General features: G+C 35.7%; 1 protein-coding gene across 4 annotated transcripts in view; it reads right to left on the reverse strand.

The window, feature by feature from the left end:
• Positions 1–14,969, reverse strand: part of EGFL6 (EGF like domain multiple 6) — a 698,819-nt gene that overhangs the window by 118,757 nt on the left and 565,093 nt on the right. For all 4 annotated transcript variants that reach the window (XM_044072538.1, XM_044072537.1, XM_044072535.1 and 1 more), the window contains one exon: positions 7,215–7,480. In XM_044072538.1, coding sequence (XP_043928473.1) covers positions 7,215–7,480 — 266 coding nt within the window. The remainder of the gene's footprint in view (positions 1–7,214; positions 7,481–14,969) is intronic.

Consider the following 14,969-nt stretch of genomic DNA (forward strand, 5'->3'; position numbering starts at 1 on the left):
CAAAAGGCATGCCTCATTGACAAACACACTGATGATTTATTAGAAAGATTTAGCTCTTTCTTTCCCAAACTACAACTTCTTTAGAATCTAACACAGTGTACACATTTCCTTTAAAAGGACTTGTCTTAAAGCTATGCTGTATATTATAAAATACAAAATCTTGATATATGCACATTTTCCAACATTTAATACATTGATCAAATTAAAAATCTAATAGATAAGTTGACTGTTAAGGTTTAAGTTATTAAACTAAATAATTAAGTGTAAAAATCATGAGCATAGACCATATTTAAAAAAATTTGGCACAAATACTAACGTCCATAAAGACATATTGATTTAAGTTATAAAATTGAATGTATTGAAATGATATCATTCAAACCAGGCAAGTTAATGGCATTTAGCTGAAACTGCCAAATAAGTTCTCTGTATTCTGTTTTATTTTCCCACTCACCACCTCTGAGATCCAATGGAATTTTGTCCAAAATACCAAATTTGTAGTTGCATGAACTCATACAAATAAGAGAGTGTCCGAACAGTGTATTATTTGCATTTTTCTTTCTGATGTCATAAAGATGTTCATAAATCATTTTGTTTAATGCATGTTCAGTCTTAGCCATGTACAAACTAAAACAGCCTGTACATACACCTATGTATGCATTATTCCTGAGGTACTTCAACTGCCTCTAATGAGTTTGATTCTACTGTTAAGTCCATTATTCAGAGTCAGTTGTTTGTCCTTTAGTATGTACAGACATAATTTACATGGTCCTCATTTTGTGGTGTCCTTCTCGGCTGCTACATCTGACAAGTGTGTAACACTATGCTAAAAATTTGTTTGATGTTAGCAGTCATTTTAAATAAAAAAAATGGTTCAACTGTGTGTATATTGATATGATATGATCAATAATGCTCAAACAATTTTAATTTACGTTTATAATTTTTATAATTTCATCATCATTAAATTTTCATTCAATCAGTTTTTATAATAATCCACTGGTTTAGTTTAGTACCCAGCCCTTTTCCCCAGAAAAAAAGTTTACCTCTAGCAGTGGTTTATATTTGGTACTCCATTCTTGTAATACATGTTTACTGTTATTATGTATAAAATCAAATGGGTATCCTCTTTGTATAATTAAATGAAATGTTGGAAAATGTACATATAACAAGATTTTTGTATTTGTATACAAACAATGTGCAATATGGCTTTAAGACAAGTCTTTTTAAAGGAAATGATGTGTAACTGAATATTATATGAATAATATTATGATATCTCTTTTATATTTGTTTTATTTACAACTTTATATGTTTTTTTAATTTTAACTGAAATAATAAATATATGAATTTAACAGTTAAATGAATTGTGAAATGAAAATGGACAAGAAGAAACTGAAGATTTTGTTACTAAATTAGAAAATAAAAAAAAATATAAAATTATGAATTATATATAATATTATGTATATATGTATGTACATTTGTGTGTTTGTGTTTGCATGTAAGTTTGTAAGAAAGATATATATATATATATATATATATATATATATATATATATATATAATATGTGTATGTGTGTATATATATATATATATATATATATATATATATATATATATATATATATATATATATATCTATATCTATATATAAATATATATATATATATATATATAAATATATATATATATATATATATATATATATATATATACATACACACACACACACACACACACACACACACACACACACACACACACACACACACATATATGTCCACCCAGAGATAGACACACACATGCACACAATATTTTTTTTTGTTTACCCTAATAGGAGTGAACCCCATATAAAGGGTGTGACAAATAAGCATATATTGTACATATTGCATATAATACGCCACCAAATGCTTGCCTACCTTATCAACACAGCATCAACAATGTATTTATCCCCCAAGTGCATCATCAAAACTACTAAAATTCCTTTAAATTTACCACTTCTAGTATCATTTTTGAAGCAATAAGTTTCAGAAACAGATACAAATGCCTCAAACACCACAACCTACTAAAACAGACCTCAAACCTAAATATGCAAATAGTTATTTGTTTTACAAAAAAGTTAAAAAAAAAACTAAATCCTGATCACATTTACCATTCACTACAATAAAATAAAAATCATACATTATGCACACATTTGAAATAGCAGTGGACACCTAATCAAACTCTATCAATAAAATTTGTTCATATTTGAAAAAAAGAGTAAAATAAACAAAACAAGCAAGAAAACAACCAGCCAATCAAACAAACAAATAAGCAAACAACCAGAAAAAATAAAATGAAATCCTGACCTCAACCAATCGACTGGAAGACAGCATTACTTGCAAAATGGAATCAGTTCTAACTACGAAAATTAAATAAAGAACATAACTAAACTATAATGGGAAAACAAATACTAGCACAATTGTCACTACACTAATAGAATGCATAAAAATCAATTGTACTATACAATATGAATGAATAAATAAATACCACATACATACCACAAAATAGCTAGATTTGTCACCATCTCTCATTACAACTCTCACCATTGCCTTGCACTCAACTCTCTACAATGGTTGGAAGCCCCCCAAAAGCTCCTTCTATCACAATTTCAAATCACACACTCTATATTATACAAACCGTCTACTTGCCCATCCCTCTCCTCCCATTTATCTTCTTATTCCCCTAGTTTTACTCTCCGCACCTCTAACCAGCAACTCCTAGATATTTACCAACCAAAGAAAAATGTTGGTAAACTAATACAAATGCACTGTAGCCCAGGCTTGGAATAAACTCCCAGCACACATAGAATCCATTGCCCTCCCTACACACTTTAAAAAAGAACTCAAACTTTACCTACTTAACACCAAGACTTGCACCTGTCAGGACCCTACCTGATCCCACTACACTGTATATTATCTATTTATATTCTTCTGTTCTCTCCTTCTACTCAGACATCCTACTCTACCACATCTTAGTTTTTTCTCATCTTACACATAGACTTTACCAAAAGAATACACCTGTAAGCTGTACGTATATATTGTTTGCCTATCTGTAATTATCCTGTTAGAATTATATGTGGTGAACCTAATTTTTCCCTATTGAAAACTCAACTGCTGTATATATTTTATGCAAAAAAAGTCATTTCCACTTGTTTATTATTATGCGTATGTACTTTAATTCTATATTTCTGTACCTTATGTATTATAATTTCTCTGTCTTGGAGTGTTATTTTTTGTATTGTAAAATGTCTGTAACTGGAGCTTTTCTCCTCAGATCTCCACTGAAAATGGGCATCTGGCCCAGCTGGACTAACCCGGTTAACAGATGTCAATAAATAAAAAAATAAATAAATAAGCTCAAAACTATCCCTTGGATTCATAAATGTATTACCATGGGCAGAGAGCTACACATTGCAACTGGGAGTTTTTAAAACTGCCTGTATTTCATGGACTGAGAATAATGTTATTGGGTATTCATTTAAACTGAATGTTATTGCATTAAGGTACAACATTTAGTTGAAGTGTGTGTCTATTCCAATACTTTGGAGCAGTAACAGTTTTAAGAAAAATCCCTATCGCATATTGTAATGCTTTTTACAGCTTTACTACATTTATGAATAATATGGTTATGCTTAAACAAAGAGGATACACAGATGATTTGTTGAATAAACTACTAGATGAGGTAGTCAGCCTTAGAAATACTATAGGGCCATTTAATGTGGTGACAATAATCTGAAAATTACTAATACATCACAGTCTCCTAATAATTTACAATTGGCTCTGACTTGCAGTACAGACAACAGGCTGAAACATTTTGATGAGAAATAATGCCTTGTAGCAAAAGGAACTTTCTGTGACTGTGGAAAACTTGTTCCAGAAACATTTGAATTGCAACAAGGAAAGACATTATTGTCTAATTTGCATGTTTCTGAATTGCTAGTAGTTAGTCATTGGCACAGGGACCCCCCCATTCACTCTCCCACACACGTGTACATATTCAAACACACACACACACACACACACACACACACACACACACACACACACACACACACACACACACACACACACACACACACACGCACGTCTTATCAGATCTTGACATGGTAGAACATCCGTGATGTATCATTTTATTTTTGTCCCTGCCCTTGTAAATCCCAGATCCTTAGAGTCAAGACAGTCAGCAATGCGAGACATTAGTTACATTCTTCTAATTGTGTTGCTCTGACCCACCACATGGACACCCTCATCCCTCCCAACTGTCACAGATTTTATAGATCACTCCTGATTTTGCCTCTTTTATTTCCCTTTCCCCTGTAACTCACAGACTGATATAGTCAGTCAGTAATACCAGACAGAGTTTCATACTTATTATAGTTTACAAAATATGACAGAGTACGAGCCCTCCTCAGTTAGTGTAAATAGCTAAGACCTGAGCTTTCTAACAAGAGGCTTTTTGTGCCAAGGGTGCAGAGCTGAAACCATTCTCCCATTTTACTTTAACCTTTTTATGATGACTTAAGGAGTATGTGAAGAGTGCTTCTTGTGTCTAGTGGTATTGCAGAGGCCTAAGCCTCTGCTAAACAGTTATTTTTTTGTGCCACATATACAGGGTTTAAAGGTTTTTATGGCTACTTGTATTTCTCTAGTGTTTAGGGTCCCCTCTCCCAGTGCATACATTTTTTGCTCTGCCAAAGTGTTATTCTATATCCCTGGTATTCAGTGTTCTTCCTGGCCCACAACTTTCATTCTGTCATAGTGCTGCTGTTTTAATTTTTTAAGTAACCGTGCTGTCAACTGTCCTCTCTATCTCATGTGTGTCATGCTGTAATTTATTTTTTATTCCATAAATTTTTTAAGTGCCTTTAGGGCACAACTTCAAGACTATCCATGGTGTCTAGTACCCTTCCATTATGGCAAGATTTGCTTTTTATTCCAGGAGACTGTACAGGTATGACCCCCTCACACACACACACACACACACACACACATACACACACACACACACACACACACACAGACACAGACACAGACACACACACACACACACACACACACACACACACACACGCACATACACGTATGACTTCTCCTCACCCGATCATATTCATGGACACACTCTGTGGTGTCAAATGCCCTCCCATTATTGCAGGATTTGCTAATTAGTCTGGATGGCTATAGAGGTATGACCCCCCAACACACAAACAAACACACAACTGAGATAAGTATCCCACCTAGGCACATGTGCATACACACACACACACACACACACACACACACACACACACACACACACACACACACACACACACACACACACACACACACTCCCCACTACCTTGCAGCTAAACCCACTGGCACTTACAGAGCTGCCTCGCACAGTCGAATAATTCTTGGCTAATTAGCAGAGGCTGCACTCCTGGAATGCATCATTAGGATTTGTAGTAGATCACAGAGACAGCTCACTGTGGTGGTGCACCTCTTCAGGTGGAGCTCTGTGGTAGTGCTATTGGGTCTATATTATATGAATGAAAGTTCATATAAGTGAACACTCAATGAGTGAAAATCCCGGACATCAAAAACAATCTTGTGGGGGGCTGTGCCCCCCACACCCCACTAAATATATATTCCAACTCCGAGATCACACTACAGTGAGGAAAGGGCAAAAATTCCAGTCTTCACTGTACTGCAATCCCACAACACGCATCTCAATGTCTGGGAGTTTCATTCATATAATATAGACCCGTGCTGTCACTGAATCAGAAATGATTATGCAAGGGTTAGAACAGACTTAGCTTTTATAGTAACTTTTCTGAACCTCAACCAAGGATTTATATTGAAAAACAGGAGAAATCTTAAACTGAATTTTCACACAGACAATTATTATTTAAACATTTTTTTAAGTAAAGAAAAAGGTATATTGAAATGAGGAATGTTCTATATGCATGCATGTATATGATTTATTTTAAATTTATCAGCAGAATTACTTTATTGGAAAACCACATGCAACAGCCTACATGCTATTTGTGCAGCTGAATGTTTAGTATATGATTATTTTTGTATGGGAAAAACAAAAAAAAAATCCAAGGATGTGTGTATATCAGCATATTTTGTTGCACTGGATGAAAGATAAAAAATGCTTTGAACAAAAAACAGTTTGATGTGCAGAAATTAATGTTTGCTTTCACTGTTCTAAGTACCATTAATCTGACCTACAGGGGTGGTAAGTTAAAACTGTGACCTATAAAGTAATTTTGTTTTATACATTTAAATGGATGGAATTGTTGCCGTGTGTTCTTTTTTTTAATTGTTTAAACTAGAAGCTTTTGGTTGTGTGTGTGCTGTCATGAAGTCTCCGATATTTATTATTGAAGGTGAAAACACATTAATTTAAAAAAAGACATTCACAGCAAAGTTATACAAGCATTTTTCATTTTGTTTTTGAACCCCATACCTCCATGAGTTGTACATACTAACTCTTAAGATATTTGTACTTCGGGGTAGAGAAACTCCTCTGAGATATCACAGTTTCTGACATAGTGAGTATTTCCCCTGCAATTGCACTTCTTGAGTTCAGAGGATCACCTTAAAAGGCATCAATCTTACAACTGGAACCATTGTAAAACATGCTTCAAGCAAAATAAAATAAATATTAAGCATTTTGGGATTTGTTGCCTATATGTGTACCTCTTCTCTCAAATGACGTGTTACACCTAGAGTGACTTCAGAAAGTGTCAGAAAGTCAGGACATGCTTTTCAGCTAACCCTTGCTCAGTGGTTACAGACTGGTTGCTGGTCTTCATGAAAGCCTCAACCCCATTCTCTCTTCCTCTCAATCCATGTCTGTCTGTCTGGTACCTCTCTCAATGGCACACATCTTCCATGATCTACATATATGGCATATGTACAAGGTAGTGCTATAATAAACACAACTTCCTCCTTAGAATTTTGAGATTCATATGAAATGGCAGCATATTTTATTATCTAAGGCTAATACCAGATATAATCTTACACTGATATCAGACTAATAGTTCAGGGACTAAGCCATGAATCTACAGAACCTGAACTCACCTTGTGGTTGACCTTAAACAAACAATTTGATATTCTTATACCTAATGTACAAATACAGAATTTAAATGATGTTGTTTTTTAACCATGTTTTAATTATGTTTGCTTTACTTACTCTGTTTGGCATTACAGGACTAGACGTCACTTCGATTTTTGCCATCTTCCATCCATCGTCTTTGCTTCCACTTTGCTCCCAGACGGGAGAGCTGCTGTGGCTGTCAAGTAGCACTCTAAGTTTCCCAATCTTCTCGCCTGCTAGTCGATACCTGAAAGTTAAACAGAAGTTGCCATCTGGGATGAGGTTGGACAGAGGAAGTTTTAGGCGTCCAACATCCTTCCTGCTGCCAACAAAGGCTGGTATAGCCATGTAATATCCAGTACCTTGAGAAAAAGGAAAGAAAAGAAGAGAAAGAGAAACGAGAACAGTTACTGTTTCATCGGTTTCTATCAGGAACAGCTCAGCTTTCTATCTAATCAATAAACTGAATTTTATTTAAAAAGCACCACTAAGTGAAGGTTCAGATCAGCAGGCATCTTATAAAAGCATGTTATAAACCAATATAAGACAGCAAATATAAATGTGAAAAAATAAAGTTTAGAGTAAACTACCTTCCAGTGGCAGTGCTGAGTGTCACCCAGCTGGTCACTGGCAAACAGTAGGTTTTTCACCAATGACACCATCACTATTACAATTTTTAATTATTATTATTTTTTTGAATTAATATTGAATAAATATTAAGGTCATGAAAACATCGGATGAAGCGCAGTCAAAAAATAAACTTAACTAAATCAGACGCAGGTATTGTGTCTGTAATATCAGAAATGTCTAAAAAACACATACAAAACATTTGCTGTGACCACACGTCTCCCAAAATATTTACACTATAAAATGGAGATGTATCTTTAGTGGCCAAACTTGACTTTCAACAGCTAAGAGCTAAACAACAAAAACAGTGTTTTTTGATGGAGGCATAATATAAGCCAAGATCCTCAGACACTTCTAAAAGTAGAAAGTCTTTCTTGTAACCGTGATTTTTTTTTATTTGTCATTATACATGTATGTATTTCATTGCCACTATGCCAAAAATCAGGGAGTGGGGTGCCAACCAACACCCAGTGCTGAGACTCTAAGCTAACAGTTATTAATAATGTGAATAAGGAACACGCATGAGCATGTACACCCAGAGTCATAGTAGGGAGTTGTAGCATTACACTCTGTAGAGACAACAAGAAGATTGAGTCTTGTCTTCCTAATGTGCTTTCCAGCTAACACCCAAGACTAGGGGCACAGTGGGAATTGTGAAATATGTCTACTCCTGCTTTACTTGCTGTTTACTAAGTACTGCCCATGGTGCACAGAGGCCAGGTGAGAAATGAATTCTAGTTCTTGCGACATAAAGGAGTATTGCTTATTCATTTAAATTGAAAGTATGTCAGAAATAGAAATAGTCTGGTCTGTCTACTGTATGCTTTGCTTAAAATGAGGTTTATTTTTAAAGCCTGAGGTTAATCGTACATGGTTGAAGTGCATAAATTGTATCTGTTTCATTATGTCTGTGTAATAATTTAAAGGACACAGTATTCTGTACTAACCATCTCAACAGATTGTGAGTCGTCAGCACTGCATGCTTATTACTAACCTTATTGACAGAGGTAAATCACTAGTACAAAACAAAACCAAAGGGGGATACTATCCTTTCATCATAACAACTTAGGAGGCAGTCTGATGTCCCAGCCTATTAAAGAGTTTGTAACAAATCAGTATAAAAATAGAAAATGGTGAAATTAAATTATATTTGTAAGACAGAATGTGTGTGTGTGTGTGTGTGTGTGTGTGTGTGTGTGTGTGTGTGTGTGTGTGTGTGTGTGTGTGTGTGTGTGTGTGTGTGTGTGTGTGTGTGTGTGTGTGTGTGTGTGTGTGTGTGTGTGTGTGTGTGTCTTTCTTTTCCTGCATGCCTGTAGACCAGGAAGTTCCTGCTGTGAAAGTGCCCAATCATTCTCCATCACTGTGGCTGTAATCCAAGCAGTCAGGAAGTATTTTTCATTTTCTGGGTATAACCTCTCCCTCAGCAAATGCCATGCACACTCACATATGTGACGGCATGCCTTCCACTGTGAGTGTGTGCATTCCTGCATATCCTTCATGAAGGTTGGATACAGATGTGGCTCTGTAGAGCCAGTTACATGCTCTACCGCACATGCTGCATGCTATGAATTTCTTTCTCTTAAAGGTGCTAGCACTGCAATAGGTCACATATCCTCTCTCTCCCTAGATGGGAGAGCTGGCATCGTGTACTGACTTTCCCTATTTGGCTACTCTGGCACCCAGGTCACTGCTTGATGCCAGGTCATTTAGGTCACCAGTTGGGGCTTTATTCCTTTCATCCTTCTATAAATACTCTAATACTGCAGGTGACTGAGAGGGAGAGAAGATTGGATAATGTGCGGATAGTGAATCAGGAAGTGCAGTGGATTAGCAAGGAGGAAGTAAGGATAGCTATGAAGAGGATGAAGAATGGAAAGGCTGTTGGTCCAGATGACATACCTGTGGAAGCATGGAGGTGTTTAGGTGAAATGGCAGTGGAGTTTTTAACTAGATTGTTTAATGAAATCTTGGAAAGTGAGAGGATGCCTGAGGAATGGAAAAAACGTGTTTTGGTACCGATTTTTAAGAATAAGGGTGATGTGCAGAGCTGTAGTAACTACACAGGGATTCAACTGATCAGTCACAGCATGAAGTTATGGGAAAGAGTAGTGGAAGTTAGGTTAAGAAGGGAGGTGATGATTAGTGATCAGCAGTATGGTGTCATGACAGGAAAGAGCACTACAGTTGTGATGTTTGCTCTGAGAGTGTTGATGGAGAAGTACAGAGAAGGTCAGAAGGAGTTGCATTGTGTCTTTATGGATTTAGAGAAAGCATATGACGGTGGCTAGAGAGGAGTTGTGGTATTGTATGAGGAAGTCGGGAGTGTCAGAGAAGTATGTAAGAGTAGTACAGGATATGTACGAGGGTAGTGTGACAGTGGTGAGGTCTGCAGTGGGAGTGACAGATGCGTTTAAGGTGGAGGTGGGATTACATCAAGGATCAGCTCTGAGCCCTTTCTTATTTGCAATGGTGATGGGCAGGTTGACAGACGAGATCAGACAGGAGTCCCCATGGACTATGATGTTTGTGTATGACATTGTGATCTGTAGTGAGAGTAGGGAACAGGTGGAGGAGACCCTGGAGAGATGGAGATATGCTCTAGAGAGAAGAGGAATGAAGGTCAGCAGGACTAAGACAGAATATATGTGTGTGAATAAGAGGGAGGCTAGAGGAATGGTGAGGATGCAAAGAGTAGAGGTGGCGAAGGTGGATGAGTTTAAATACTTGGGATCAACAGTTCAGAGTAATGGTGAGTGTGGAAGAGAGGTGAAGAAGTGAGTACAGGCAGGATGGAGTGGGTGGAGAAGAGTGTCAGGAGTGATTTGTGACAGATGAGTACCAATTAGAGTAAAAAGGAAGGTCTACAAGAGGTTAGTGAGACCAGCTATGTTATATGGGTTGGAGACAGTGGCAAGACAAAAAGGCAGGAGTCAGAGCTTGACGTGGCAGAGTTGAAGATGTTAAGATTTGCACTGGGTGTGACGAGGATGGACAGGATTAGGAATAAGTATATTAGAGGGTCAGCCCAGGTTGGAAGGTTTGGATACAAAGACAGAGAGGCAAGACTACGTTGCTTTGGACATGTGCTGAGGAGGGATGCAGAGTATATTAGGAAAAGGATGCTAAGGATGAAGCTACCAGGTAACAGGAAAAGAGGAAGGCCTAAGATAAGGTTTATGGATGTGGTGAGAGAGGACATGCAGGTGGATGGTGTGACAGAGCAAGATGCTGACAGGAAGAAATGGAAAACGATCTGCTGTGGCGACCCCTAACGGGAGCAGCCAAAAGAAGAAGAAAGAAGACTGCAGGTGACTCTCTATTCAAATAGAGTAGCTAAACTACGGAACCACATCCCACTACCATTGAAATACAATCAGAATAATAAAGTCATTTAAAGCACAGCTAAAACTTCACCTGACATATCAATGGATCTGTTCCTATATTTCTCCAGGATAAATGCCACTGTTATCTTCAGGTTGTCTAATTATCACATCTTGTCTCTTCATTCATCATCCTATGCCCCTCAACCCATCTTCATCAATACCTAAATAGTTTTACTAGCATCTCCTAGCTATATATGTACTACCAACTACCAAACTTCTTACACACATCCTACTCTCTCACATCTAAGTTGTCTCTTTTAGAACTTCTAAACCCTCAACACAAACAGAATACATGTTAACTTTATTAGGGCTGTATATTCTTACAGTTTACTTTCCATCACTATGTGCCTACTGTTGTAGTTCAAAAGATGCAAGTGTTGTTATCTCTTTACTCTGTGCTTTGTTATTGTGTACTAGCTTATGTTGCTTCTACTTACTGCCTATTTTATCACTGTAGTGTATTTACTACTGTACTTTATTTACTAATGTACTGTATTTACTACTGTACTTTATTTACCACTGTACTTTATTTACTACTGTACTGTATTTATCACTGTACTGTATTTACTACTGTACTTTACTACTGTACTGTATTTACTACTGTACTTTATTTACTACTGTACTGTATTTATCACTGTACTGTATTTACTACTGTACTGTATTTATCACTGTACTGTATTTACTACTGTACTTTATTTACTACTGTACTGTATTTACTACTGTACTGTATTTATCACTGTACTGTATTTACTACTGTACTGTATTTACTCGGTACTGTATTTACTACTGTACTTTATTTACTACTGTACTGTATTTACTCGGTACTGTACTTACTACTGTACTTTACTACTGTACTGTATTTTCACTGTACTGTATTTACTACTGTACTTTATTTACTACTGTACTGTATTTATCACTGTACTGTATTTACTACTGTACTTTATTTACTACTGTACTGTATTTATCACTGTACTGTATTTACTACTGTACTGTATTTACTACTGTACTTTATTTACTACTGTACTGTATTTATCACTGTACTGTATTTACTACTGTACTTTACTACTGTACTGTATTCATCACTGTACTGTATTTACTAATGTACTTTACTACTGTACTGCATTTACTACTGTACTTTATTTACTACTGTACTGTATTTATCACTGTACTGTATTTACTACTGTACTTTACTACTGTACTGTATTTATCACTGTGCTGTATTTACTACTGTACTTTACTACTGTACTGTATTTACTACTGTACTGTATTTATCACTGTACTGTATTTATCACTCTACTTTATTTACTACTGTACTGTATTTATCACTGTACTGTATTTACTACTGTACTTTACTACTGTACTGTATTTACTACTGTACTTCATTTACTACTGTACTGTATTTACTACTGTACTGTATTTATCACTGTACTATATTTACTACTGTACTTTATTTACTAATGTACTGTATTTATCACTGTACTGTATTTACTACTGTACTTTACTACTGTACTGTATTTACTACTGTACTTTATTTACTACTGTACTGTATTTATCACTGTACTTATTTACTACTGTACTTTATTTACTACTGTACTGTATTTATCACTGTGCTGTATTTACTACTGTACTTTACTACTGTACTTTATTTACTACTGTACTGTATTTATCACTGTACTGTATTTACTACTGTACTTTATTTACTACTGTACTGTATTTATCACTGTACAGTATTTACTACTGTACTGTATTTACTACTGTACTGCATTTACTACTGTACTTTACGACTGTATTTATTATCATTGCTGTCATAATTTTTTATTGTATGCCTATTATTGCTGTATGGAGCTTTTCTCCCTGTGGATCTGCTGAAAACGGGCAGCCCTGCCCAGTTGGACATTTTCCCAGTAAACAAATGTAAAATCAATCAATCAATCAATCAATCAATCAATCAATCAATCAATCAATTAAATAAAATATATAAGTAGTCTGTAGAGGCTGGGAGATGCTAGTAAAACTTTTAATATAAACCTTATGGCAGCCACATATATATTTATCTATGAACCTGCTTTATACTCCTCCTCTTAAATACAATATTAATATTTTCTGGCAAACCTAGTTCATTACCTTATCTCCATTTCTTTAAATTTCTAAGCAGTAATCACATTATCTGCTATCTATTTGTCAAACCACTAATACAGCTCTTTAAATGGTCAATGTTCAACATCTAATGTGCAAGCATTTTTATACTGTAATAGTGGCCTTTATTTTATATGAATGCAATCTAATTAGCAAATGAAATGAATGTGTAGCTGTTAATGTATATTACTTAATATCTGTTCATGTATATTACTGAATGTCTGTTTAAAAAAGTTTGCAGTATGTTGGAACTTTTCTCCCCAGACCTCCACTGAAAATGGGCTTTTTATTTAAATCCATTTAGACAAACTCAGTACACAAAAGCAAACTAAACTAAACTAAAATAAAATATATGCAAGTTTAGTGTGGTATTGTATCGCAGATATTGTGTACATAGCCAAACAAGATAAGACGGATCATTAAGCCACTATCTGCCCTGAAAATGGGTTTTATGCTAGGGAAACCAATATACAACTGGGCCACCATATTACAAATCATGACATTGGAGTTATATATCTAATTCTAGCCAGTCCTGTTAGAACTTTTGCTTGGCCAGTATCTATAAGAGGCCTTGCCATATCACTATGTACAGTTTAGGTAAAGAGGGAATAAGATTTTTGGCTGTAGGAATATACTATTTATTTATTTGACATTTGTTAACTGGGAAAAGTCTGATTGAGCAGAAGCCCATTTTCAGCAGAGGTCTGAGGAGAAAAGCTCCATATATAAAAATTAATAATTAATAAGTACACAAAACTAGAAGCTAGCAAATACAATTAAGTTTCAACATCAGTTAGCTAGGTAATAATATAAAACAAGAGTAGTTGAACATAATCAATGTACTTTGAGGGCAGATAGGTTTATTTACATAACTTTGCTTATAGCTGCAGATAGGTGAAAGGGTAATATAGAAGTGGCATATAGATTAGGTAGTGTATTTAAGGAAAAATATAAAGTGATGGAGAAGAATTTGTAGGTTGGCAGTGAGAAAAGGGGATAAAGAGAAGATGAAAAGTATTTGAATAGGAATAGTAGTGGGGTGGCATTAAAGTAAGTGCAAGGAGGAGATAAAAAGAATAGTAAAAGGCAGCAGGGCAAATAGGCGAAGGGTAGTAAATCAGTAGGTTATAGAAGGAGAAAGGAAGAAGTGGTGACGGGCAAACTTGGCAGGGTTGTGAAGTGAATATAGGAGGAGAACATGCTTAATCACCACCAGTTATGACGCAAGCTGCTGAGAGTAAGACACCCTCAAACAAGTGGCTACCTGTTACAGCCCAATCTACTTTATTGATCAATACACTCGCCTACAAAATATTAAATGATGACTACTGTCCACAACTCCTCAGCAGGTTGCAATTTAGAAACCAGTCCTATACAGTTAGAAATAATGATGGCATATAGTTCTACAGCGTTTATATCACGTCATCGAAAGCCAAACATTTAATCGAACCTAAATAATCTAAAGCACACAATATCGAACATTCAGAACAGCGAATTTTTTCCCAAGGAAAAAATTCGGTATTCCAAAACACATTCACACAACACAGGCACACCAAAAAAACAGCAATCCACACACACTTAAAATCATACATCTAACCCTACACTAAACTATACAAACACTACTATTTATACACTTACCTTAACCCAACCCTAACCCTAAGGTCCGTCACTATCGCACACTCACCTTACCCGTGCCCTAACCCTA

Source organism: Protopterus annectens, chromosome 5.part0 (genome assembly GCF_019279795.1).
Source record: "Protopterus annectens isolate FY-2018-M chromosome 5.part0, PAN1.0, whole genome shotgun sequence".
Taxonomy (NCBI): domain Eukaryota; kingdom Metazoa; phylum Chordata; order Ceratodontiformes; family Protopteridae; genus Protopterus; species Protopterus annectens.